Source organism: Lethenteron reissneri, chromosome 16, assembly GCF_015708825.2.
Source record: "Lethenteron reissneri isolate LAM-NWPU_2019-01 chromosome 16, ASM1570882v1, whole genome shotgun sequence".
NCBI classification, from domain to species: domain Eukaryota; kingdom Metazoa; phylum Chordata; class Hyperoartia; order Petromyzontiformes; family Petromyzontidae; genus Lethenteron; species Lethenteron reissneri.
The window spans coordinates 8,151,385-8,179,125 of NC_083794.1; the positions used below are offsets into that span (position 1 = coordinate 8,151,385).

Sequence of the window (27,741 nt, forward strand, 5' to 3'; positions counted from 1 at the left end):
AATTAAGTTGGACAGCGCCACACGGGGTCACATCTGATGGCTCGTCCTGTGGATATTAAATGGTTTAGTGATGTTGGAATAGAGGTGACAACCACCACATTCTTAAGCCTTTTCTCTGGGTGTCATCAGTGCACACGATTTCAGGACACGTTCTGCATGAGATTCAGTAACGCAACATTAGTGGCGGGGTACATCTGGACTTACATTCTGTGTCACCACTATTATGGGGAGTGTTTTGAAAGTGTGGTTTTTTTGCGGGGGGGGGTGTAGAAAAAGCGAAATAAAAACAGGACAAGCCATAAAAAAATCTTATAAAAATACATGTAAAGATAAGGAATTAAAATCCATAAGAAACTATACGCAAAAAGAACTGCGTAAACGCATGGGGGAAAGAACGAGGAAAGAAATTGGAGAATACAACTAAAAAATAACTGAAGATGTCATAACAAGCAATGTGAGCGTGACATCTGCACTTTTGTTATGATTCCTTCATCGCTAATAGCGGCCCTTGGCCCGACATGGAGCCACAACTCCTGATACGAGATAGAATCCGGTTAGGAGAATGTTCAACATCAGAAAAACTCTTTTAAATGGTTACTTCCACGGGGGGGGGGGGGGGGGGGGGCGTGACGTCATCACGCACGAACCCGGCCCAACGCTGTGGGGTGCGCGTGACGTCACCGTGCGCGTTGACGTCACCACGCACGTGTGCGCGTTGACGTCACCACCGCGCACGTGCCCGCGCGGCAGCCAGCCAGCCTGCAAAACTTATTTTGTAATATACAGCACTGTTATAATACACTTACACTCGATACAAATTATAATAGTAATAATAGTTTAGACTTGTAAATCGCACACATTTTCACTCGAAACGTGAGAACGACTAAGCGGGGTGAGGATCCACAATTGCCCGAGCTCTGGATCCTCTATATATTAAGATATTTACAAACAAATTAACTATACACGTGGCCGGCAACCGAAGCAACGAGAGAAGCTACACATGTGCGAGGGTGGGCGACGCTATCTCCGTACAGATGGCGGGGTTACGCCGCTTGCTGCATTGGTGACAACGACCACGTAGTTTGTGTTTGCATCATTTGTGTGATCAACCAGGCACTAACCCTCGCTTCCACACGTGCTGGGTTAGAGGCGTGTGGCACCACTCACCAGTGCCCGAGGTCGTTGTGTGCATTATGCACGTATTTAATAAAATAAAAAGTCAAATATATCAAGACTAATTAAGTAGAACGCGTTGAAACAATGGAGAGAGTGAACAAAGGAACATGTGAAAAACGCATGGATATGTGCACGCTTGTAATTCAATCGAGAGACAAGAGGGACGTGGATTCGACTTAGAGAACGTAGCCACGTTGAATATATCACACTTAAGAATCGGAATACTTATTTATACTGGAGGAATCCGATGAGCTATGAAGCTCTTTTCACAAATATCCACTAGGGGCGGGTCAGAACGTTAAAACCACAATACAAAAACACGACAGGAGTGCAAAGTTTAGGGAAGATACACAAATTACTTTTACAAATACATTCAAATAAAACAAAACCATTTTTTGACCTTACCAAATGAAGCACACTAAATTTCGATTTAAAGCTTTCGTGACTACAGGGATTCAGCTTCTTGGTTCTTTCGGTAAAGTCACGTAGAAGGGAAATAATAAAATAATAAAAATAAAACATAATAAAATAATTCTCACGACGTTTCGGCCACAACGCAAGCAGCCGTCCTCAGGTGAAAAACAGGTCTGTCGGGAAGACAGCGTCTGTGGCCGAAACGTCGTGAAAATTATATTATTATGTTTTATTTTTATTATTTCCCTTCTACGTGACTTTACCGAAAGAACTAAGAAGATGAAAGCACACTAAGTTATTAACTTATTTTTGAGAAACGACCTTGCCACAAATGATAGCTCAACAAAAGTGGCTTATCATGTTTAAGAACAGTGGACATGGCTCGAAGGGGACACTGGTCGAGTGGCAGCCGAGCTCAGGAAGGCACCCAAGAGTACCGTACAACAATCCACCGAGCAGATGGGTCGTAGGGGATGGCAATGACTTGGCGTGGCCGTCATGATGGTGACGAGGGGCTTGTGGTTCAGGCGTGGGGCCCATAGGAGTACTGGATGAAGATACTTCACCACGCTGGTCATTGCAAGTTTTCTCACGTCCTACTGCCCCCTATATCCTGGCAGAGCTACTTATGCGCCTCACGCCACCGTGATGAGATGTTAACTACCTCGCCTGGTGTACAGGAGGTCGTGGGTTGGATCCCAACCCTGAAGCCTGCTGCTGTATATTTGGAGTTTGTGTCTCTCTCTCTCATCGTCATCACGGTGGCTAGGAGATGTTAACTATCTCGCTTGGCATACAGGAGGTCGTGGGTTCGATCCCGACCCTGACGCCTGCTGCTGTATATTGGGAGTTTGCGTGTCTCTCTCATCATCATCACGGTGGCTAGGAGATGTTAACTATCTCGCCTGGCATACAGGAGGTCGTGGGTTCGATCCCGACCCTGACGCCTGCTGTTGTATATATTGAGTTTGCGTGTCTCTCTCTTCCCGTGGCCACGTGGATTCTTATTCCGGGTCCTCCGGTTTTTCCCTCCACATTTAGAAACACGCGTTTAGAGCATTTGGCTGCTATAAATGTCCACGTGATAAGCCACTTCGTTGAGCTATCATTTGTGGCGAGGTTGCTTCTGAAAAAGCTATATAGCTCAGTGGGTAAAATGAAAATAAAGTAAAAATAGTTTAAAAACGGGGGCAGTGGCGACACCTCTTGTTCTCTTAAGTAAATAAATAATCAACCTTTCCATTATCTTTCCCGTCACATAAATATACAGACCCGTATCTAATGGGGATAAAAGGGTTCCATAGCTATAAACATCTGATAGGTCACCATCATTTGTTCAAGCAAGACAACTCTGCTGATAAGACACTTAATGTCAAAACCGGTTTTATTTGCTTGTATTTTAACCATTAACTAAAAAAAATCACTCCCAGAAGGCCACGTGTCTGATGGTATATATAAAATACTTTTATTTTTTTAAGTGGGGAGACAATTATAGGAAACAGTCGTATTGTCTGCTTATTTATTTTATTAGATTCTCCATAACTTTGCTCATGAGTATTGTATCTACAGTGCCACTCTTAAGTGCACAAAATTGCCAAAAACACAATTGTTTGAAGGATGGACGTGGATGAACGTCTAGATATGGCCAAGGGGAGGCGCTAGGACCGAATGTCTCTGCGTTCCTGGTTTCTCAGTGAAGACTTTGACGCAGTCTAAATTGCAACCACTTTTAAAGAAACCGATGCCAACGAGGCCACGTGGTGGTGCTGTGGTGACTGAGACACCCCGTTCTCTTGCCATGGTCAATCCACTGTTGAAGCCCCCCCCCACCAAACCAACGTGAGCCCGCACAATCCTGGAAAGTAACAATCCACTTAGCACGTGTATGTTGGCTGATATTGTCTCTCCATCTTCTCGGCGGACGATATCTCAAGATTAGTCCCATTCCTTGGCTATCACTCTTTAGTCACTCCTTCTCGACCATCCCTTCTAGTTAATGTGTTGACCAAGCTCGCTTCTCTTAAATCCGACTTGGTGTGAACGCACAGAAAACCTATTCTCACTTCATGGAAGTCGAATGAACCGAGGGGATAACTACATTTACATATTTGATTTGCAAGACTGATCTCAACGAGCCCTCACCCAATGATGATAAACTCTCAACTATTTTATTGACGCGTGTTCCACCATGTGAATTCGGCTCACGCTCGTGAATAAAGACAACCTGTGCTGGCCGAGTGTTGCGGTTGGATTAGGTCCGAAATGAAAACCTTAATCGACTGTCAACTGGGTCTGGTTAACATGCAATCGTGACGTCAATACCTGAGGTGTAGTCAGGGTTGCGGGGTGAATCAGGGTCACCGAGATTGAAACGTTTCAACTTTCATTGCGATGGAGATTAGGTTTATCAGATCACCTTACAGATGACCAAACCAAACCCGTGCTATTGATGTAGATTTTCCTGCCCAAATGTACTATATTTTTAAGCTGACCAGTTCTACTGATTCACTTATGCGTTTCTGCAATGAGGTATTCTTCCAAAATCCACTATCTTTTGTCATGTCCAGTACCGTACTTAACATCTTCATGGCGCGAAACAGTATCTACTACCGCAGCAAATACGGTAAAGCAATTTGAAAGATATATAATTTACAGGCCTTTTATGAATCTACTGCTGGATGAAGAGGCACCATGTGTAATGGGTACTATTTGATCATTAGTTCACCACGCCGGTCAGCAGATTGGTGAAAGGAGTCCCAGGACAGGTTTAGATTACTCAACCACCGTTAGCGATGACCAAAAATACAAATTTGGGTCACCGGGTTCATAGCACATTGTGCTGATCACTACACTACCCACTCCACCATAGAAGTGTCACTCCTAGTCTTAAAATATCACCCTTGTAAACATTTGATTGTATGCCCTAACGTGTTTTCCACAGTAGCCACTACATTTTGGTGTAGTGGTGATCAAATTTTACGTGGTAACTTTACAAGAAATTGTAGAAAAAAATTCCATCCATAAATAACACGAAATTCACGAGGTTTCAACAGATTTATTATTTTTTCCTTCCACCCTGAAGGAAATTGTACAGCTTTAAATCAAAGTGCAAAGACGTATGAAGTTCTCTTCGTTTTTCAAACATAAACACCACTTGGGAATAGGCTCCGGAACAATACACGGCAATGAGCCCAGCAAAAAGCGAACAGGACAGGCACCCCCCTCTCGTGAAAGCGACCATTTTAGCAACACGGCGGCAATTTTTGTCGCGCACCAAGTTCTTTGCTCCCCTTTAGGGGATTCTCTTTCAGTGGGCAACACACGGCAACGCCGACGAGAGAGGATTGGGTCGGACACACAGCAAATACATAATATATACTTCTAAAGACGTCCAAAAATTAAAGCAAGGGCAGGCGATACCTGCACTCATTATGCATGAAATAAAAATGTTTTTTTGGCCAAGCCAAAAAGCAGAAGCGGCAAATGGGACGGTTTGTGAAGCGAGCGTGCGAGCAGGCAGGCGGGTCCGACGTGCAACTGCAATGGAACAACGTGACGCGACGCTGCGACACGCCATCATCTTACACGGCCACCACCAGCGTGACGACCTACCCACTCGGCTCACTTTGGGATACGAGGATGTCAACGCCATCACAGAAACTCTGCACCCCTTCCACCCATTCAATGCGGCTTTAGCGCTACACATCACACGATTCAAATGAAGCAGATTCTGATTACAAGAGCTGGACAGAGGTTACCACGACCGTCATTGTTAGTCTTGTTATCGTAATACACTGAATTAAGGGATCAAATTCGGTTAAACATTTGCCAATTACTTTCCAACCTAAGAGATGCTGACATGCTGTATTTTTATTTTTTTCCCTCCTGCACTCTTTCACTCGCATCCCCTTCTCCCCCACCAAACCTCCCCCCCGACAATTGCTCCCATTTCTACAAAAGTCCCGCGTGGTGGCATGGTGGCGTGGCGAGCCGCTGCGCCACCGTTACGAGTCCCGCCAGCTCTGCTCCACGACGGCGGACACCTTCTTCTCGTACTCGCGCTTGTTCTCCTGGTACAGCTGTGCTGCCAGGCTGTTGGCAGGGCTGTTGGGGTTGGGCTCATCCAGCAGAGACTGCAGTGACAAAAGACCCCCAAAGGGTGCGCGCATTCAGCAGCGTTAGCGCACTGGCTATGACTGCGTAGTCGCAAGAGCTCTAGTCCATCTACAGGGGTGCAACGTGAACATATGGAAACTCACGTTGCTATTATTTAAAGTCAGGAACGGTGGTGCACACATGTAGTCCAGCACATTACAAACAAGGATTGGCAGATAATGTGAATGTGAAACTTCCAAACAATCCGGGCTTTGAGGGAGCCAGGGAATTTAAGAAGTAGTTTTGTGAATCGATCTCTGCGACCGTTTGAGTATTATAACCCTCGTATGCATAGATTTTTCTCTGGGTACTCGGTCTAAAACTTGTCCACAATACATTCCCTTATACCGAATTTGATACACATCCCATTGCACAACCTTCTCTTGAGAAAGGCTTTCCTTCCTAAAATTAGTGACATTGTTATATTTATAATTAAGTGGTGGTAATAGAAAAACAGCAAATGTGTCCTCTTTTTTGGCAGAGCAGTGTAGTCCTCCTGATCTATTGCCAGAGTTGTGTCTGGTTTTAACAGAGAACAGCACTCATTGTGGGCCATGGGGGCATACCTAACCACTCTGTTCCACCATGTAGAGCCCTGCATTTGGTTGGGTACCCACGGGTGATCCCGCAGTGCGCGTCTGAAACTAAGTAGTTTTTACACCCTGCCGTTGGAGTGCGAGTCAGACATCAGCCAAACATAAACACAAACCAATCCGCACTCCAACGGAAAGTCGCAAACACAACTTAGTACCGACCCGCTTTGCGAGTACCCATTGGTGTCCAAACCGACGCAGGACTAATGACAGACGTCAGGGAAAATGTAGTGCGAGCGACCAACCTGAATGGAGGTGAGGATGGAGGATACGTCATAGGTTGGACTCCACCGGTTCTGCAAGATGTCCAGGCATATACTGCCGTCTGCGTACACTGAATGAAACACATGCAAGTGCTCCGTTAACTCAAACGGCATTTCACATTAAGTTTTAACATTAAATCTGCTAATCTGGCTTTGATTCCTGGAAACAGCGAACATGAGTGGTGCAATATATTACGCGGTCCTGGTGCCCCCATTTACCAATCTGCACTGACTAGTATGATGAATTATAATTAAACTACCCCTACGTCTGAGGAGGATTGACAAAGGGTTGCACTTTTTTGTGCAAATGAATCATCCTTTTGTAACAAATAATTGTTTAATGGAAAGATAAGCGTGACTAAGCTTGCCTGGGTGTTAAACACAAGTCATGTCGACAAATTACAGGACTGCACGCCCCACTTGGCATTAATGAACACCTGTTTTTAACCAGAGTTTGCCTGCACTCAAGGAACATTTGTAATTAGCAGCGTGGAATGAATGTGTCATATTAATCAATAAGGCAGCCAATGAAATAACCAGGTACCAATATCACAGCACTTCATAATTAATCGCGATTAAGAATACAGAACATTTTTTCGTTTTACTCCTTGGCATTGTCAAAGGTCAACAGCGAGCTAGTGCAATTAACATTCAACTTTTCATTTCATAGGTAACAAGTATAACCCGTAAAAACAAAGTTTTTCACTATAAATCCTTTATATGCGTGGCGGCTAGAGTCCTCTCGTCCTCTGGCTTGAGATGGCTGCCACCTATGGGTCAGATGATTGCATTGCACCATTAAGCAATTGGTAATAAAATATAATATTTTTGTCCTAAAAAGTGTAAAATTTTGGAAAAAAAATGTCACGAACATTAATTGTCACGCACAATTAATGTCAGCTCGATTGGATCACGGGAAGTGGGTTAAAAAACGACCGAAAGATTTGCACGGTCATAAGCAAGCAAGCGAACTTAATATAAAGGATTAAAAAAAAGAGATTTGTTACTTTGAAGCAAGGCTGACGCATGAGGAGAACCACAACTCACCATTGGGGTGAAACATTTTTGACACGAATTTCACTGTGGGAGGCTTGTTAGGGTATTCTTCCGTGAACTCCAGCGTCAGCTTGAACGTTCCTGCAAAGCACAACAACAGCGGCCGCAATCAACACCACACCACCAAGAGCAGCAACAGCAGTGCTGTAAATCAGTCTCTTGTCAAAACACCAACACTTTGCCTCACAGTTGATCGCTATAATTTACAAAATCAGCAAGCCTGTAACTAACAAGCAATAGCGGGCTGCAGTGTTAACAGGATAATCAAGACAAGGCTTGGCTTTTTTTAAAATGTTCCACAAATTCACGAGTTACCACAGACACTACTCACTCATGGACAAAACCGTGTACAATAACAAAATTCAGGACCTACTTAATGATGGTAGCTATACACACATTTCAAGAGATCCCACCAACAACCTCGTTACAAAAACGAAAAGTATCATCACTGATTCAGCTTCATTAATTGAACAGACCAAACGGTTTTCCTCAAAACCTTCTGCTGCTAGACCACCCAGATTATATGGCTTACTAAAAATCCATTAAAAAGGTACACCCCTTCGTCCCATCGTCTCCATTGGCTCACCCACCTACAAACTGGCCCGATATCTGTCTGAGATCTTGCAGTCATTCACTGGTAAGACCACCTCTTCTGTACTTAACTTAGATCATCTGGTATTATCAATTAAATACATCTCACTCTCCCCAGGTGATTTGCTCGTTAGTTTTGACGTAGTTTCTTTGTTCACCAAAGTTCCTGTGCCCGATACCATTGCAATCGTTGAAGATGTGGTCCAACAAGGACTGAATGCTGATGTACCGGCCCTGGTGAGACACTGCCTCACCAATACATACTTCACCTGGTATGGAACATTCTACAAACAGAAGGCACCCCAATGGGTTCTCCCTTATCTCCAGCTGTGAATTGAAAAAAGGCTGCACTTGTAGTTGTAAATAACAAACCGACATTATGCCAATTCCAGGGCTCAGAGAGTTTGCCAAGTGTTGATTTAAATAACACTGTGCCATGTGAGCCGAGTGTAAATGAAACGACCCTAAATGACCGCTACTTTTTTTTGTCAGGGGCAGTCAAGGTCGCACAGTCGAGCGTCAGCAGCAGCATGGGAAGGGGTGGGGGTTGGGGGAGGGAGAGGAGCGACCAGGCTGAGTGTCCGTGCTAGGGCTCTAGTTAGGCACGGCATGCCCAGGCACGCACACTCGCTCCCTTCTTCTCGTCAGTCTCCACCACAACACAGCACTAGGACTCACAAAACCGAATGGGACAATCAAAGGCCACAATGGGATGATGGGGCCAGAATCGCATGTGTCCTGCCGCCTTTCTCTCCTCCAGTGCTGATGCCGACACTTGTTTTATTGAAGTCAATCATACCAGTAACATCACTGCGTAGGGTTTTCACGGTTGTGCCGTACATCTTTCCGATATGTTTTCAGGTTGTATGCGTGGTAAAAGCAGAACAAATATGAGAGTTCAATCATCCCAGGTTCACCTATTCACACTGGTACTGTGCATCATTATCAGGAATAAAACTTGTTGCAATTATATTGCAGTGCACAAACCACGATGACACTGCTACCCAAATTGCAAATCCACACACAAGTAGTTTGGTCTGCACTACTCTAGCCCAAGTGCAAGCTGGACATTTACATTTTAACCAAATTGTTGCTGCTAATGTAGTACAATGGCAGACGAACTTTGGGCTCAGTGAGCAGGAATGTGGATGAAACGTGAACCGTCCTGGTGGGGCATTATTTGACTGCCTTAACAAAAAACTGTACACGACATCACAGGTGCTTCTTTGTCACACAGTTCACCTCGAATTTCAGCCCAATCACACACCCGCTGCTAACAGCCAACACCCAAAGCAACATTGGCAAAAAGCTATAGAATTAAAATCAACAGATAAACTTGCACAAGAGCATCTACGCATCGTGATGGGGTTTAACACGTAGGCTTTCGCGACCAATAATATTCATAATAAAGGAAATTTATATTTAGATCGAGTAAATATTAAGGTGTCGTTAACTCACGTAAACAAAAAGTGCCAATTAGTTACTACTTCAGCACAAGCCACAACATTCACAATTCCAGGATGATGTTTCGCTGGTGATTACAACCAGCTTCATCAGGCGATTTTCCAGAATTGTTCAGAAGTCTTCCTGTTTCGGTCTTAAATAGAGTAAAGGGGATGCCATCACTGTGAGCCTATCAGGTGTGAAAACCAGAGGGGAGGGGTTAATGTAGTCATGATGGAGTTTGGAAACCACTGGAGCTGGGTAAAAAATATTCATTACAATATGCATTACAAAGAAGGGTTCTTGAAGTTATGCTTACCTAGCCTACATCTCCTAGGCTGTCCAACATAAGTTTGAAGCATCGTTAGAGAAAATATACTTTAAAATTAGTTAGGTGTCATATCATTCTAGTGATGACACTGCATTGTAGTGAACCATTTGGGAGTGATGACACACGAATGTCACTCGATTACCATAATGACAGGCTTGTCTGAAGTTTTTTTTCTTTCATTCATTCACGTATTAATTATGTAGGAGAGCCAGGAACAGTCTCGAAAATATCAAAGAGATAACAGCTGTCAGTTTGTTGGTTAGTATTTTCTAAAATCCAGCTTCACAAACCCCATTACAAACCCATTTCTGGGCTCACATTGGGAGATCAGCTCACAACAAAGCTACCTTCATGAGGACAAAAATCCTGTGTTTGTGGGTATCACCAAATCCCTGCAGCATGCTCTACCTGGGCCAATATCGACCACCAGAGGTTATGCTTTATGACAGAGTGACTAGGACGTCATGGAAAGCAACACTTCACCGGGCAAACATCTGCATTCCCACCACGATGCGACATCTCCCAAAGTAATGGGGGAGTTTCTTACGTGCAGATTCACGATGCATGGGCGAGAAAAAATAGGTCACCACTACCAACACACCAAATCGACAAATCCAGAGGGGGCCTCGTCGTCCCGTGGCGGTGCGACGAGCGCTCTGTCAACCCTATTGCTAAGGCACAAAACACAGGCCCTGACAGCAAGGTTGCTCAGGGACTGGCCAAGAGAGGCATCATAGCAACTCCAGCTGGAGTCTTTAGGGGAAAAACCTCCACAAATAACTATGTCGTGCAGGAACATAAAAGTTCTCATTAAAAAAAGTTGTGTGCCAATTATTTTGTTAGGGTGATTTAGTTTGTCTCTTTAAACCTAAAGCATTTTCACTAAATCCCAAGTCAATGTCTGTCCCTCAACTTTAAAATTGGAACTCGACAACAGTATTTATGTTTTCTTTCAATAGTTCCAACAAAATGTAAAACTAATGAGCCTAACACGCTGATCATACATGGGTGCAAGTTAATACATTTCAGTTCACAGGCAAGAAGAGTATATTCTTGGGTTTTTCAGTAAAGTCACATAGATAGGTTCAAAGAAAATAACAAAAAACTAAAACTACGACCTTTCGATCGCAACACAAGCGGTCGTCTTCAGGAAAAGGGGGGTTAGCTTCCAAAGGCAAACTATTTATACAGATTTGAAATGGGCGTAGCCCAAACCAAATGTCAGGAGCCAATGTTAATGCAAGTGGTGGGCAGTCAACCCGACGGTGGTTGGTTTTCCACCAATCAAAGGGCTACCAGGTGAAAATTAGCATGTTAATGAGAGATTAGCATGTTAATGGTAGATCGCAGAGCCGCAACCGAGGGGTCGGCGCTCGAAGTGGCTGTGTTAGTGTGAATCCTGTGAAAGCGCAAGTTTGAAATGGGCGTAAAGCACAACTAACATCGGAAGGTGGTAGGATGGGAACATCATATCCAGTTATGACTTAAACTGGTTGATAAAGTCCTTCCAATGATTGCTCAGTTTGTGCCCATCCTCTCGGTTGAAATTGTGTCTGTGTCTATATATACGTATGGCTTCATGAACGAATCTTTGTTGATAGCCAGTGGGCTTGCAAAGTACCTTCGTCTTAGAGAAATACATTTCGTGTGAGTCCATCGCATTGTGTTACGATCGAAACGTAGTTTTAGTTTTTTTCTCTGAACTTATCTACGTGACTTTACTGAAAGACCCAAGAATATGAATTCCTGCAGTCAAGGCAAGAAGAGGTTCAGGAACCAATTGGCAGAGCAATCGAGAATGCCATTCCACTGATTTACACAGCGGCTTTAACACCGTCACCGTTAAATAAGAGTGGGAAGGATGCCAACTCACCATCCTCAAACGGAGTTCCCTCGGGCCTGAAAAGCATAACGAGAACACAAATTAAGGATGCGTTTTAGTGGGCTTATACACAGAATGTGAACACGGATCACCCTGCCCAGCTTCGTGACAAAGCTCGGTCCGTAAAAAAAAGACACGTGGAGCCAGTAAAGATGACGCAGCGACATTCCTCATCAATTATTAATCGTCGGGGTGCATAAAAGCTTGTGATGTTCCATAAATCTCGCCGACGCTTAGGTAAAATCAGGGAGACTGCAATCCCAGTTAAAAACTCAGGGTGCACATGTCGTTGGGTATAAGGGACATTCTTGGCACGGAAGTGGATGGTAATACAAGAAGAACGACGGGTGCTTTGGGGACCGTCAGAGGTCCCCCACCTGACTTACCCAAATATAACTGCGTTCCACAGCATAATGTTGTTTTCTGAGGGCGCCCCACTCACTCCTGCCGGAGGGTCCTCCTGTAACCTGAGGCGGGGAAGAGATGTGGGGAACGGGCATTGAGGAATAACATGTACAGTGCAGGGAAGACAAAGAAGAATGACACGCCTGATCCAATAACAGTTTCATAATCATGTACTACAGAAAACTAAATGTAAAAACCATAGTGTTTCAACATTTGTATTTTTGTTTATGTTTTATAATACAGATGCATATATGTGCCAAAACTACATTACATATGTTATGATCATTATAATATGCATTCAGATTCAGGACAGAATTTTACATTATAAACGAGCATAATACACCTCAATGAACAAAGTGAGCTGCTCTGCTATGCCATTTATGCCGATTACGTCAGAGGCCCTCAATGCATCACTAACAGGCAACTCACCCGCGCAGCCATGAGGAAACGAAACATCCTCATATGCTGATAATAACTTCGACTAGCGGCTATGCCTGCCAAGCGCAGGCATAGCCTGGGCCCCACGAATGCTGAGTCATCTCCGTCGCCCACAGAACTGGAAACCGCTGTGGTGGCTCGGTGGGGCTCAGCAAGAACAACACGAGTGGCAAAACAACCTCGATGGAGGCTCCTTAAAGAGTCTGCTCTGAAATCCACCTAAGATCTGCATTAATTTCCATCACCAAGGAGGTGCTGTTTTTTAGACAATCTTCTTTACAGAATGTCACCAATTTGATTTGTAATTTCCATTAAAATATAAAATGCTAATGACTGCATTTGAATGTCTCAAGAACATGATTACCTCATAAAATTAAAATATGCAACAAAGCACTGCACTGAACGTTAACACCGAAGTCAGAATAGCAGCTAGCAGCTCATATGGCAATTTTAAATTAATGGATTTCCTACAAGATACTTTACAAGGGAGATGGCAAAGTCAACATGAACTGCCAACAAAGGACCTGAAAGTAAATCATTTGCAATTAAAACTAAATTGATGTAAAAGCCACAGATACTAAAATATGGAACGGGTCTTGTTGAAGCCACACACGGAACAGTAAAATGTGAAAACGACTCATTCTATTGCATCATGCGTGTCCAGGGTGAGCTGTCAGCTTCGGCTACACTAGAATATGCTCGGAGCCAGCCAAGACATTTGTTTTCTTCTCGACATCACGAACACCTTTTAAGGCTCGACTCTGCACACACGACTAGTACATGTGGACAAGGGCGTTAGAAATCAGCTGACTGCTGGGCAGCTCTGTGTAGCGTGACAAATTGACGCGAATGAAACATCAGCCTCATTGAACCCAGTCCTGCTCTCACTAGCAACCATCAAGCACAGTCAAGCATATTCTGGGTTCACTGAAAAGGTCATCATCATTAAACTCTGACGTAGCCTCCTAGCAGGGCACGAGAATGCAAACTACTAAGAGTGGAAACCACAGTGACAATCAATCCACAATACCAGGTCTCCTACCCGTCCTACCTGTCGTGACCTTCCCGTTTCGTTCACGCCGAACCATAGACTTACATTATCCTCCATAATATCTGATGCTCTACAAAAATAGGCATTCACTAAAGACATCATGCAACTCTTGTCCACCATGTTCAGATTGTCTACAAGCTGGTTCTTACGCAAGGGACCACCATGCTAAGTATAGCATTGCTCTTCTCCCCTCTCACCCCGAGGGAGTCCAGATAGTCAACTCTCATAGAGCACTGGAATATGCAATGGTGGATTAAGCAATTCACTCCCAGGACATAAACGTGCAGTGCCCAGCACACTCGACCCACAAAGCCAGAAAGCCACGTTCGGAAAATGTATACTGCTCAACAGTGAAACTGAGCATATGATAACGGAGTCAACTGGTGTGTGGATTGCTAATGACAGAGTAAGGTGTGCATTAACCTTCATTTCTCACATATCATTTGACACGGGTATACATTATCAAAGGGGTAAAAAGTGGGTAGTGAACTTGACTACAACCCGCCTGGAAAAAATGTAGAGTAAATACTCCTCTGAAGAAGGAGCCCTAAGTGAGCAAAGCCAGAGCATGTGGACAGGTTCTAAAGCAGCTTGAATCCATGGGAAGGGGGGAAACGATAATCCTGTCTTTCCTGCATTGCCCCTTTGCACTGTACGTCACATAAGCATACCTACAACAAAAACAAGAATCCTCACGTAGCCTTGAACAGGCTGATGAAGAAAATGCTGTTCGCGAGTACCTATGCAGGCTAGAATTGGCAGAAGCTATGGTGTGGCCGTGACCACACTTGGCCACCTTGGTCCCACCGTGGTGGTGTTTACAGACTGCATGGCGAGGTGCCATAACAATTACGCCGATGCTCCACCCCAAACATGCATACACACAAAACACGTGTGTATAGCCATGTGACAGTGCATTTGAATTGTGGAAACAAGACACAGAAAATCTAAACACATCATCATTGGTATTAAATGCACGTGTTAAAAAAATGGACTAAACAAGCAACACATCTTTTTGTTTAAAGCTTTCGTGACTGCAGGGATTCATCTTCTTGGTTCTTTACCGAAAGAACCAAGATCATTAGTATTCTTGGTTCTTTCGGTAAAATCACGTAGAAGGAAAACAATCAAAAAATCTAAAACAATAAAATTCTCACGACGTTTCGACTGCAACACAAGCAATCGTCATCTGATGATTGCTTGTGTTGCAGTCGAAACGTCGTGAGAATTTTATTGTTTTATATTTTTATTATTTTATTGTTTCTCTTCTACGTGACTTTAACAAAAGAACCAAGAAATATGAATCCCTGCAGTCACGAAAGCTTTAAATCAAAATTTTACATAATCATTAGCTTTGTTTTAAAAAATATATAAGTTCCAATACGCCTTCTTCATACATCTGTAGCTCCAATTTAACACATGTGAGTCTGTTTTACTCATCCAATGAATGTCAAAAACGGTCCAGAGCTTGCTTGTTCGAACGAATTCTGTTGAAATTCCGCACTCCCAAGAAAGGCGAGTGACTAATGGGGATGTGTAAAAATCACTTGTATTCATGTTTCGGGGCAGATATATGAAAGAGGGGTAGTGTCTCGTTTGCTTATTTATTTTGTTAGAGGGTCTAAACAAGCATGGGGTTTTTTTTGTAGAATCACGGAATTCTTTTTACTCAGGTATTGCCTACACAGGCCCGTTGCGTAACTTGCGCCGCGGCGAACACGTCTGAGGTTTCTGAATAACTCTGTACATTATCAACTTGTCTCATCACGGAAGACGTGCATCTTGCGTTTAGGTTTTTTTTTACCAGACTCTTATCGCGCCATAACTAAACAACGTTCGTTATCATACAATGTGACGCACTGCACGGCTGTGACTCGACACTTAACATCATTGGAGGCCCCAAGAAATTCTATTTACTGTGGCTGTTCAGAACGTTTCTAAAAAAAAAAAACCTCCTACGACGGTCGCTTGGCAATTCTACAAGGCGACGTGAAATATTCCTTGGCGACGTGGATTCTCGAGTGTGGCCCATTGTGTGCCACCGGAATCGTGACCCAAATGTTGACAGTACTAAAACAAATCAAACACCATTCTAAGCTCGCACCTTTAACCTCTTGATGTTGTTTCAATCTACAAGACCACGGCTAACCCATGTTTGATTTACAAACTACGAGTGGGAATAAACAACATTACCAGAGTCGTGTGATAACCGATTGCTTTTATACAATATGCCCCGTGTTACTGGACATCGTCCGAAAGAGAGGGAACCACATATGGATGCGACGTAAATCCACATTTTCTTGTACAATACAGTAGTGTAGTCGTCAATTCACCCAGGAAAACCTCACTGCTGAGCCTCAAAATGTATTTCACAAGAAGGGTCATGTTTGCCTATGACGGCCAACCATTTCCTCAAGGAAATACTCTATTGTGAACGCGATGGTAACAAAAAAAACCCTCTGAAAGCACTCGGCGGCTCTCACGATGACATCTCCTCCGACTTCTCACGTCTCTCAAGAGGGAGTTTCAACCCACACACACGACACCACCATCACACGTACACTGGCCATGGGTCTAAAACACCGCGTACCTGTGTGTGTTGTTATAAACCTTGTACATGTGAGGCATGTGTGTACCTGAGCGATGTCACACATATGACATGTTGTTGTTCGCTTAATGTGTTATAATACATTCTTCACGTGGATGTGTAGCGTGTTTAATAAAGCCATTATTTCAAAACTACGATACTGAATGTATTGCGTATGTGCTATGTACGCTACTACATATTCAACTTGTGTACAGTATTTATGTTATACATGCACTACGTATGGTACATGTGTTGTAATGAGTCAGTACGTTACATGACACTGTAATGAGACGTATGGCCTACGTACATTACACAGTCACGCGCCTTGTATCCGTGATATAAACGTTATACATGTACTATATCACGTTATGCAAGTGCCACACATGTTATCCGCTAATGTACTGCCACGTATTTGCCATGTATGTGGTAGGTATGTGGTATGTATGTGTGTGTGTGGTATGTGTGTGCTGGGGCCTACTCGGGCCCGCCTCGCCTGGAACCGCACCGTTTGAAGTCTCTCATGAGGCGCCTTCGGGCAGGCGTGGACATCTTTCCTTCGTTGAATCACTTTTGCTTTAAAATAATAATAAAAACACGCGACGTATATATATGTATAAACACGCACGCGATTACTAAAATAACAACAACAAAAACGATAAATAAATAACACAGCCGTCGATCGGCGAACGAGCGCTCGCCGCTCTTTGGCTATTTACACGGGCGAGGTGCGGTGACGTCACCACGCAGCGTCGCCCGCGGAGACGTGACGTCATCGCGCCAATCATTGCGGGGGTGGAGGGGGAGGGACCACCCACCCACGTCACCACGCAGCGTCGCCCGCGGAGACGTGACGTCATCGCGCCAATCTGTGCGGGGGTGGAGGGGGAGGGACCAACCCACCAACCCATTACGTCATCGCGCGACATGCGCCTTGGGACGTCACCGCGGTGTCGTCGTCGGCCACGTATGCGGGTGACGTCATCACGCCACGGGGCTTGGAATGTTTTTTTGAGTGGACGAGTCCACTGTGGGCTGTTGATATGAGGGGGGGGGGTATTTACTATTTTTTTTACTTAAATAATTAGCGTGTAAATGTGCTTACAGCGTTCAGCCTTTCAGTCAGTAATCGTCATTAGGGAATAAGGAGATATGTTTTAAAAGGCGATGAAAGTTTACTGGAACATGCTTGCGTTTGCTTTTCTGCGTAGGATCGGTTTAGCGTGAAATAGGGGTGTTCAATAATGGACTGGCTCACGTCAATGAACTCGACACGATGATGCATGAGCAAAATCTGTCAAAAATTTTACTTAAAACTTTCGTGACTGCAGGAATTCATGTTCTTTGTTTTTTTTCGGTAAGTTCACGTAGTTATAAAATAGTAATAAAAAATAAAGTGAAAAAAAATAATAATAATAATAAAACACTAATGTAGACTTTAGCCTGGTTCTTAATCGGAGTAAGTGTACTGGGAGTCTAACACATTCCTGCGGAGGGAGCTGGTAGGAACGTTGGGTTGCTCGGTCAATGGCCTGCAGGGTCAACGGCGGCGTGGTGTATTCCGCAAATATGGCCGACTGTGAGGGCGGGCACAAGCCGGCGTGAGTAGGTCAAACGTTGAGTTTTATATGGGCACCACGGGGTGACCAGCCCCTCCCCACCCAGCCCCACCCCTCCCCACCCAGCCCCACCCCACCCAGCCCCACCCCTCCCACCCCCCACCCAGCCCCTCCCCTCCCCACCCAGCCCCTCCCCACCCAGCCCCTCCCCACCCAGCCCCTCCCCACCCAGCCCCACCCCTCCCACCCCCCACCCAGCCCCACCCCTCCCACCCCCCACCCAGCCCTCCCTCCCCACCCAGCCCCTCCCTGCACGACGGACGGACACAATAATCCCCTGTGGGCTGGTGGAACCAGTGGGTTCCTACCAGTATAATGTGTACTGTAGCCTGGTTATTAAGTCATCACCCCAACCGTGATGACTTAAGGAGCCATCTGAGGATCCAATCAAAACCATCACCAGCCCCCCTCATTAATATTCATGAAGAGGCGACGTCTCCCAAATGCCCCCCCCCCCGCCGCCATTCATAATAATTAGCGGGTGACGTCACTCCACATGGGGGGGGGGGCCGAGGCGCCTCCTCCCCCCTCCTCGGCGTCAACTCACAACCCTCACTACAAAGGCAGAACCCTCACGTCATCACGCGATCTCCGTAACGCTGTTGAGACATCGAAGTAAAAAGTATTACCCGTAAAAACAAAGTTTTTCACTCTAAATCCTTTATATGCGTGGCGGCTAGAGTCCTCTCGTCCTCTGGCTTGAGATGGCTGCCACCTATGGGTCAGATGATTGTCTGCAGTATTAAACAATTGGTAATTAAATATTTAATTTGTTTTCCATAAACAGTGTAAAATTTAGGAAAAATGTTTTCACGAACATTAATTGTCACGCACAACGAGTCTGTGTGGAAAATGTCAGCTCGATTGGATCACGGGAAGTGGGTTAAAACGACCGAAAGGTTTGCACGGTCGTAAGCAAGCAAGCAAGCACGCAAGCAAGCGAACTTAATATAAAGGATTTAAAAAGGACGTCTTGATAAACAAGGGATTATCATCTTTAAATGATATAAGTCTGTGTCACCGCGCCCTTACAAATTGCACACGAATGGATGCAATGAATATCACGTCGCGGTCTGCTTTTCGCTTGCAAGTTTCAGATTTACTGCAATACACCCGCCCTTGGATGGGCAAAAGGCTAGTCAACAAAGATTCGGTCATGAAGCCATCCATATATACAGACACAATTTCAACCGAGAGGATGGTTATAAACTCAGCAATCATTGGAAAGATGTCATCAACCACTTTGGGTCATGATTTGATTTGTGTTTTCTTGTCAACCTCCACCGTCAGCAGTGTGGGTGTGTGGAGCAAGGTGCAATGATTACCTGGCAGCCCTTTGATTGGTGTAGACCCACTGGCGGTGTCGTTGTTTCCTCCCACATTAACATCAGCTGCCCATGCTGCTGACCCACGTGGGCTACATTAACATCAGCTGCCCCTGCCCATGCTGCTGATACACGTGGGCAACATTAACATCAGCTGCCCCTGCCCATGCTGCTGACACACTTGGGCTACGCCCATCTCTAAACCTTTATAAACAGTTTGCCTTTAGTGGCTAACCCCACTTTCCTGATGACGACCGCTTGTGTTGAGATCAAAACGTCGTGGTTTTTGTGTTAGTTTTTATTTTAGTTTTATTACTGAAAGAACCAAGAAAAAGTCTACATTGTACTGGTAGGAACCACCTGGTTCCACCAGCCCACAGGGGATTATTGTGTCCGTCTGTCCGTCATGCATCCAAAAATGGGAGGGATCGGGCTGGGTGGGGAGGGTGGGGCTGGGTGGGAGGGGTGGGGTTGGGTGGGGAGGGGTTGGTCACCCCGTGGTGCCCTTATAAAACTCAACGTTTCACCTACTCACGCCGGCTTGTGCCCGCCCTCACAACCCAACGTTCCTACCAGCTCCCTCCGCAGGAATGTGTTAGACTGCCAGTACGCTCACCGAGGTTAAGAACTAGGCTACAGTCTACATGGTAGACTGCCAGTACACTCACCAAACTTAATAACCAGGCTATAGTCTACATTTTAGACTGCCAATACACTAACTCCGATCAAGAACCAGGCTAGTCTACATTAGTGTTTTTGTTTGTATTATTTTCATTTTATTTGTATTATTTTTAATCACTTGATTTTTTTATTATTATTTTCTATCTACGTGACTTTACCGAAAGAACCAAAGAATACCAAATCTGTCTCTCCACAGAATGACATAGCTGTCAAACTATACGGTTTACCCGTATTCTTGTGCAGGGAAATTGAGTTTTCAGGTCCATACGGCGTCCACCTATTTCAATACGGGCAAAAATATATATTTATTGGTGCGTCTCCCTTGTGATGGGACATGGTGGGATGAACGTTTAGATTTTATAAGGGCACGGGGTGATCAACAAGGTCTAAATTGGTCTGTAATAAGGTAGACACTAATAAGGGGTTGACAGGTATGGAATACATTTAAGTAGTTTGCACAATCCTTCAACCACGCAGCTTTCTGGGAGTGAATAACTTCAGCCACATTTGTTCAACACAAACTCTGGACCCATTTCAAGGACCACCTCTGTTAGAAATGGATCCTAACTTGATAAAGTTATGGCCTATATTCTCCACTACCTGCCCCATGTATAATTTATGAATATATAAATTTCACGCTTTATGAGAAAATGTATTAAACTATGCAGTATTGTATTACGTATAGTAGGCATGTGAACTCCTGGACATCTGTGAAAAAGAGCTCATAAGCTCATCGAATTCCTCCAGTCTATATAAAGATTATGATTTTCAGTATTTTCAATACAAAGCTTACAAACTTTTCAGGGAATAATAAAGTATTCTAAAATGTTAAAAATATTACTTCATCCATGTCAATTCACTGCCACGAGAGCCTCTAAATATTGTTGGTCGGTCATGGTTTGACCATACTTCACCAGACTGGTCTGTGCATGTTAGTGAAGAATGTCCAGGACCAGTTCAAATATCACTTGCCACTAATGTTAGCAGTGTCCGAGAACTCAGGAAATCCTATTTAATGTTGCTAACCACCGCTTCAACGATAATGAAAAGCAACATACCAATACGTCTGAAGAAATAAGTATTAAATCAGTCCAGTGCCCAGTTTTGCATATGGTGGGTAAACATGTACACTGACAGAACATATGTAACAGCTTGTGAGTACGTGATAAATTGGGAATTGCACCCAGACAGAAAGAGAAAAGTGGATCAGAGAACAAACAGGAAAACGGCCATCATATTGACAGAGTAAATGGGCTTGCACAGGACCTATAGATATATAGTACGAGATGTTGGCCAATGTACACAACTGGTTATAGAATAACAGCCAAAGGTTACAGAGGACCACAAACCAGCACGTCGATGAAATGTTGACGAAATCAGCTAATGCAGGAGTGAGATGGATTGTGTCATTGCTGAACTGTGAGGGATGTAGAGTGTGGGGAGGACTTCATCCAGCAGTGGATAGTCCATGGCTAATGAGGATGTAGAAACTTAATGAAACCAAAGCATACTGAAATCAGGCAAGTGAAGGTAGCGTGATGCTTAAGCATTTATTAAAACACTTCGGTTGTGTAAACACAGTACACAATCTGTATACATACAATATAAAGACAAAGAAAACTATTTTATCAAGACATGTAAACACTTGCAAGACACCTTATGGGGCATTTTGTAAAGCATTTGTAAGTTCGGAAATTATATACATACACGTACAGGTTGCAACTATTTATATACATGTTAAATGCCCGCATTTTTGTAAGTTGTACAAGAGCATTGTTGAATTCAGTAAAACGCAAGTTGAAACTTGGACCGTTTTTTCCACAAGCACGTGTGGTGAATGCAAACTTAATGCCTTGCAATGTGTCTACTTGATGTTTGAACATCTTAACACCCGTATGTATTGCCAGAAAGGGTACATCCTATTTATTTTTCACATGTTCGTGGTTCATTCCAAATGATCCCAGCGATTGTAAATTAAACTTTTCACTCGCTTTTATTCCAAGCGTTAAAAGAGCAGTGCATCGTCTTTATTTTCTCTGCGAAATATAAAATGTTCCAACGTTTTTTCCTCCAGAGTTTACACTAAAAGTGTGAAAACAGACGGTGTTGCCCATTCACTGAAATCGCTTTATTTAAATCCTGGTTAGGTGGAGGTTTATTAATGTTGTAAGTCAAGCAAAAACACATCTGAATACGTTGGTAGTGGTCACACGTTTTTGTAAACATTATGCAAGTGGTTTTGGATCGCAGTCACCGACGTCTGTTTAACTGGAACGCCCTCTAGTGGATTAGTATTGAAAATCTTGTTTAAAACGAGCTGCAGAAGTAGCTGGGAAAAGAAAAAAAATCCTCATTGGATTCATCATTACCACTGCCTTATAATAAATAAAATATTAACTAAATATATATAAATATATATATATAACATAGACTGTACTAGGCATCATCCTATTGAGCATTGGTCCTTCATTAAAGCAGATTAGGCTAAAATGTCAGCATTTTTTCGAATTTTTTTCTGTTATAAGGCAGTATTAATTACAAATGTGGCATGTTATTAAATTTGTGCTTCGGCACCACTGCCAAACTAATGCTTGATTGTTTGCATGTAGTCGAGTTTGCAAGCTCGACATACTTTGGCAAGCGCATGGCCTAACGGTTGCGCATTTCGCCGCTCATTACGAAGGTTCACGTTTCGAATCCAGCGGCCGCTCCTGTTAAGCAAAATACACTTGAAACTTGCATAATGAAGTGAACAAAACTGTCCCTGAATGAGTAAATATCAAACACAAACCATCAATAACAATGCAATTTGAAAAAAGCCATGAAGAGATGTGGTCACAACGAGAAAGCTGCTTGAGAAAAACCTACTTTAAAAAAATGTAGTTCCCTCATACAGAGCACATGAATGATTCACAGCTTATTTTAAGTGCAATCTATATTTTGAGGAAAGCCTCACATTGAGGGGTCCAACTATGGGATTGTTTAACCACTCAGGTTAGAACCTGAATAAAACAGTAGATAGATAGATATTTTAACAAAGAGTAAACAGTGTTTTTTTAGAAAGTAGGTTTTCGCAGCCACTCCTAATCCAAATGTGGTTTTCCAGGGAAGGCCGCAGGGTTGAGCTCAACACGCTGCCTAGTCCAGAAAGCCACACCGGATAGTGGCTTTTAAAATCTGGACCGCTTGAGACGCGTGCCCTGAGTGTGCGCAGACCCATGGCCTCTCTTTAGGAGGCTCAGAGCTTGGCCAGTGGAGGCAGTGGCACGACTGCCGGAGGTCTGTGCGGCGCACGACAGGGTGGCGATGAGCTGCAGGTTTCCGCAAGCCTGCGCCACCTCCAGCGGGGTTTGGCCTGCATGGTTCCTCATGCTGCGGGAGAACATGCGGACATCACCGTTCATCAGGACAGCAGTCCCCGCTAAACCATTCCATTGTATTTCAAGCACAATGCATGACACTGCATAGATTTTGACGGATGTGCTGTCATTTCCTAAAGAAGCACGTGGACACTGGAGGAGCCAGTGGGGGGGGGGGGGGGGGTGGCACGTGCCCCCCCAATGATCCGATCGAAAACCGTAATTTCGATCGGATCATTGCGGTTTATTAGTAATAAATCGGCATTTTGCGACCCCCACTGCCACTGTGTAGCATATTATTATGTGCCAGAGACTCGGAGATGATGGGACAATAGTCCGAATCCATAATTGGCAATAAGTAACGGCAAAGCAGTTATAAGTGACTCACAGAATTGTGCGCAGTTGCGTATACAGTACAAGACTTCCCTGAAGGCATTCCTTCAGCGAGCGCGATGCCGATCACACACGGTTCGAATTAGACCCTCGATCGATGGCTGCACCATCGCCGCACACGCAACAAAACTGACACCGTTTTTACAAGGAGTCATGTTTGCATAGACCACAACACCTGCAGCCATAATGCAAACAAAAAACATAACTCTGATAATATATGCACTGTCCTTGAAGTTGATTGGTCCACACCCGAGACAGCTTTCCTTAGAGCCTAGTCTCACATGGGTTGGACCAGATGACGCCAAAAGGCGCACAAAAACGAAAAAACGAGCTTTATAGCTCATTGCATTTCTCCCAGTATCAATAAAAATTCCGACTCTGTTGTGCAGGAAACTCACTGTAGATGGGCCCCGCATGACAGGAGGAGCCCCACGCACGCTGCACTGCCCGATCGCACAGCCTTGTGCATAACGGTCTCGCCCACATGATCCTGGGAAGAAATGCACACTTTACGACCAAGCACTGCACACAGACGAGAACTCTGAACTGCATGTCGACCTGACTAAGGTACAGGCATAATACAGTGACCGTTCAGTGTTGCTGATGAGAATTGCAGCAGCAGGAGCTGCCTGCCAGACAAGAGACGGTTCAATCAGGTTCAGATACCAAGTTGCCACCGGTGTTGTGCATCACGGCTGGGAGTCGAACTTAGGTCCCTGGGATTGTGGTGCAGTTTTTTTTAAATCACCAAAAAATAACCCTTCCCCAAAAGCGAACCTCGACATTTACGAAAGCTTCTCACCTGCGAGTTGACGTCGCTGCCGGCCTGCAGGAACATGAAGAGGCCATGCGCGTGCCCTCCTCGAGCCGCGAGGTGGGCCGGCGTGTGCCCTGCCGGGGCCGCGTCCCAACTATCGCTGGGCTCCAGCAAGCGGGACACAGCCAGCGGCTAGCAAACAGGGAGATGGAACATAACGAAACGATAATTTTTTGGTTAAATAATAGATACACAAGTCCGGCAAGTAACAAAATTAATTCCTTCACAGCTCAGACGTTTGTTATTATGGAGCTTACTATGAACAGTATAATGATTTGTGAGTTAATTATGTATATTCTTAAAGTTGAATTTACTACATTGTAACGAATTAAATTCACTCCTTTAACCCAACTTACTGATATGGCATTGGGAGGCCTTCATTCAGCAGTGGAGTAAAGGGGAAACTGATGATGAGATAGGTTCATTATCAAACTATGTCAAGTTACGTTGGGCATTTAAAAATAACGGTGGTGCAAACACAAACCCACATATACTTTCACTTTAATTTCAACCACAAGGTGAACGTCAGACATTTATTTGTAAATATGTATTAAGCATCACTCAAAGATGCGATATACATTTTTTTATATTGAAAACATACATGCCTCGCGGTTAGGCTAAAGCTGTACTGCTTACACACACACACTGCTCAACAGTCCATCTGCAGCACGATACACGTAGTCTTTTGTTATTACCACTCTTAGATGAGGTCCTCCTATAAAGATCCGTGTAGAATTCCTGCACATTCATTATGATTCCATAATACTCTAGGAAATATTATCGTAGTTATGATTTACCAATCAGTTATGATTTACCAATCATAAACTTCATTTTTGACAATTTATTGCCCCCATTGCTTGGCATTCGTGAGCATCTTCAACAATTTAAATTATGAATACGGTATTTAAATATTGTCTAAACGTTAGTTTTCAACGTGGCAATCAGGAAGGCTCTCCTGGTTAAAGAAAAGACAGTAATTCAATTTCACAGCCCCTTGTCAATCCACTGCTGGATGAGGCACCTCCCCACGCCGGCGGTGTCATTGGGAGTTGTCCTGCCACACATACTTGGTGAGCATAGACTTGGGGGCATACACAAGTCGAGTACCGTACAGCAAAGGATTTGCTGCGCACTACCACCTGCTGCCCATCACACAGCTAGCAGCCCACAACACCCACCCAAAGTGCTATATCCAGATTGAAGTCTTCTTCTGGGTTTGCGAGATGTGACAAGATTGAACGCATGCAGTGTGACATGTGGTCATAGGCGCAGCGTTAACTCGACGGAATAAATCAGGATGCCTTCACCCTGAGCTTCCACCCCAACTGTTCCGCCTGAATAGAGGTCGTGTCCAAGTTAAAAATACCCAATCCAGTTTGTATCTCGCATGCGTAGAGCTGCCCCACATTTAGTGATGCAGATAGGGGTCTCATTGATACTTAACGGTGGTAGTTAATCCGCAGGCATTTACACAACCGGTGTTCGATTTATTGTAACGTGTTATAAAACTAAACTAGATTCAATAACCGACGGGAATTCGACAACAGATAAACAAATCTTCCTCCTTAAATCGTAGACAATTGGCGGGGTTCATCACTAAAAAGGCAACTTATATTTACATCAGCCCATGAATATTCGGCACAAGTCCTTTCCAGCAGTATAAGCTGCAGTCATGCCATGGGTTTCTGCTAAATGCTGCTAGAAAACATTTGGTTCCGAGCTCCAATGGACTGATGGACCCTAACCCCACAATGTGTTTATAAATCCCCATGTTGATATAAAGCCACATTGTCTAATATTTCTCACAAACCACCAATGCTTTCAATACGTGTTTTGCCCTCACGAAAGCTCTAGAGACAATGAACTCGCCTGTATGTATTACGAACTTATTTGGAACCGTGCTAATCGGGAGGTGTAATTCTTACGATTGAAAACCAAGCACAACACTGCAAATCAGTGCAACACTTCTTGAGTTTGATGCCCTCTTACCTCGCCGTTGTACTCGAGCAGAAGCATTCTGTCTTCGTCACTGCCCCTGTACGTACAAGATGTACTAAAACCTTCGGTCAACCACCCCTGGTCGGATTCCAACACGGCTCCTCCACCGCCACCCTCCGCATCAATAACAGCCACAGGTCGCACGTGTGCCCGGCCTTTTATATCTTAGACGCGAGTGACGTCACGCGCGGGGGCGTGACCTACAGTGGCTGGCTGAAGCCCCGCCCACAAAGGCGTGGTTTTGGTGAGGGGGCGTGCTCTCGTCTGGAGGTGTCAGCCAATGGGAGGCGGTGGGCGGGGCTTGGCAGGTCCACGTGGCCGAGCCTACGTGCGCTGGCGCGCGAACACATTGGGCTCCTTGGGTTTCAGCTGCACGCACTTCAAGAATCAGAATATTTAATTTAGGGGCAAATACAATTCTCACTGTGAGAATTGTATTTTATTATGTTTTATTCTTTTATTATTTTCCTTCTACGTGACTTTACCGAAAGAACCGAGAAGTTGAATTTCTGCAGTCACGAAAGCTTTAAATCGATATTAATTTATAGTGGAGGAATACGATGAGTTAGAATGCTCTCTTTCCCCACAGATATTCCAGTAGGGGCAGGTCAGAACATTACAGCAACATACAATACAAAAACTCGAGTACAGAGTATACGAAAGGTAAAAAAAAACTTTCAAAAATACACGTAAAACTAAACTATGTTTTATCTTACCAGGTAAAGCCCACTGAGCTATAAGCTTTTTTTTCAGAAGCGACCTGGCCACAAATGATAGCCCAGCGAAGTATAAAACCTGTTATCTAACAGGGTGGGTCCTTGCCAATAAACATCTGGCAAGCATTCCAGAAGGCCGTGTGTAGCTGATGGGATCTGAAAAAACATTGCTTTTATTTTCTCTTTCTACGTGACTTTACCGAAAGAACCAAAGAGTAATTGCTTTTATTTTTTTCTGTGGAGGGACAGATTTGTGAAGGATGTGTTGCTTATTCTTGGTTCTTTCGGTAAAGTCACGTAGAAGGGAAATAATAAAATAATCTAAATATAAAACAATAAAAATTCTCACGACGTTTCGACTGCAACACAAGCAATCATCATCAGGTGTGTAATCCACAGCAATTTTCTTGCTGTGGAGAACCAAGAATATGAATCCATGCAGTCACGAAAG

The 27,741-nt window shown here is 44.2% G+C and overlaps 1 protein-coding gene across 3 annotated transcripts; it reads right to left on the reverse strand.

Moving 5' to 3' along the window:
* Positions 1-4,625: 4,625 nt before the first annotated feature.
* On the reverse strand, positions 4,626-27,590 carry LOC133342914 (ubiquitin-conjugating enzyme E2 A-like). Of its 3 annotated transcripts, XM_061552301.1 has the most exons (9): positions 27,291-27,590; positions 26,566-26,611; positions 24,562-24,708; positions 24,158-24,249; positions 12,291-12,371; positions 11,896-11,921; positions 7,649-7,738; positions 6,584-6,672; positions 4,626-5,723 (listed from the first exon to the last, which is right to left on the reverse strand). In XM_061552301.1, exons 2-9 carry the CDS (start codon positions 26,590-26,592, stop codon positions 5,595-5,597), a joined length of 681 nt encoding a protein of 226 aa, XP_061408285.1. In that variant the 5' UTR covers positions 26,593-26,611; positions 27,291-27,590; the 3' UTR covers positions 4,626-5,594. The 3 variants fall into 3 exon arrangements, with proteins under 3 accessions (XP_061408285.1, XP_061408284.1, XP_061408286.1); XM_061552300.1 differs by lacking the exon at positions 27,291-27,590 and having other exon boundaries at positions 26,566-27,041; XM_061552302.1 differs by lacking the exons at positions 24,158-24,249; positions 24,562-24,708; positions 26,566-26,611; positions 27,291-27,590 and adding an exon at positions 16,891-17,127.
* Between the last annotated feature and the right edge of the window lie 151 nt (positions 27,591-27,741).

Excerpts from the sequence above, each read along its gene's own strand:
- LOC133342914 (XM_061552301.1), bottom strand. The coding sequence starts at position 26,592 with ATGCTTCTGCTCGAGTACAACGGCGAG. Across the intron at positions 24,250-24,561 it reads GCAGCGACGTCAACTCGCAG|GATCATGTGGGCGAGACCGT; the intron begins GTGAGAAGCTTT and ends ATTTCTTCCCAG. Across the intron at positions 11,922-12,290 it reads TGGAACGCAGTTATATTTGG|GCCCGAGGGAACTCCGTTTG; the intron begins GTAAGTCAGGTG and ends TATGCTTTTCAG.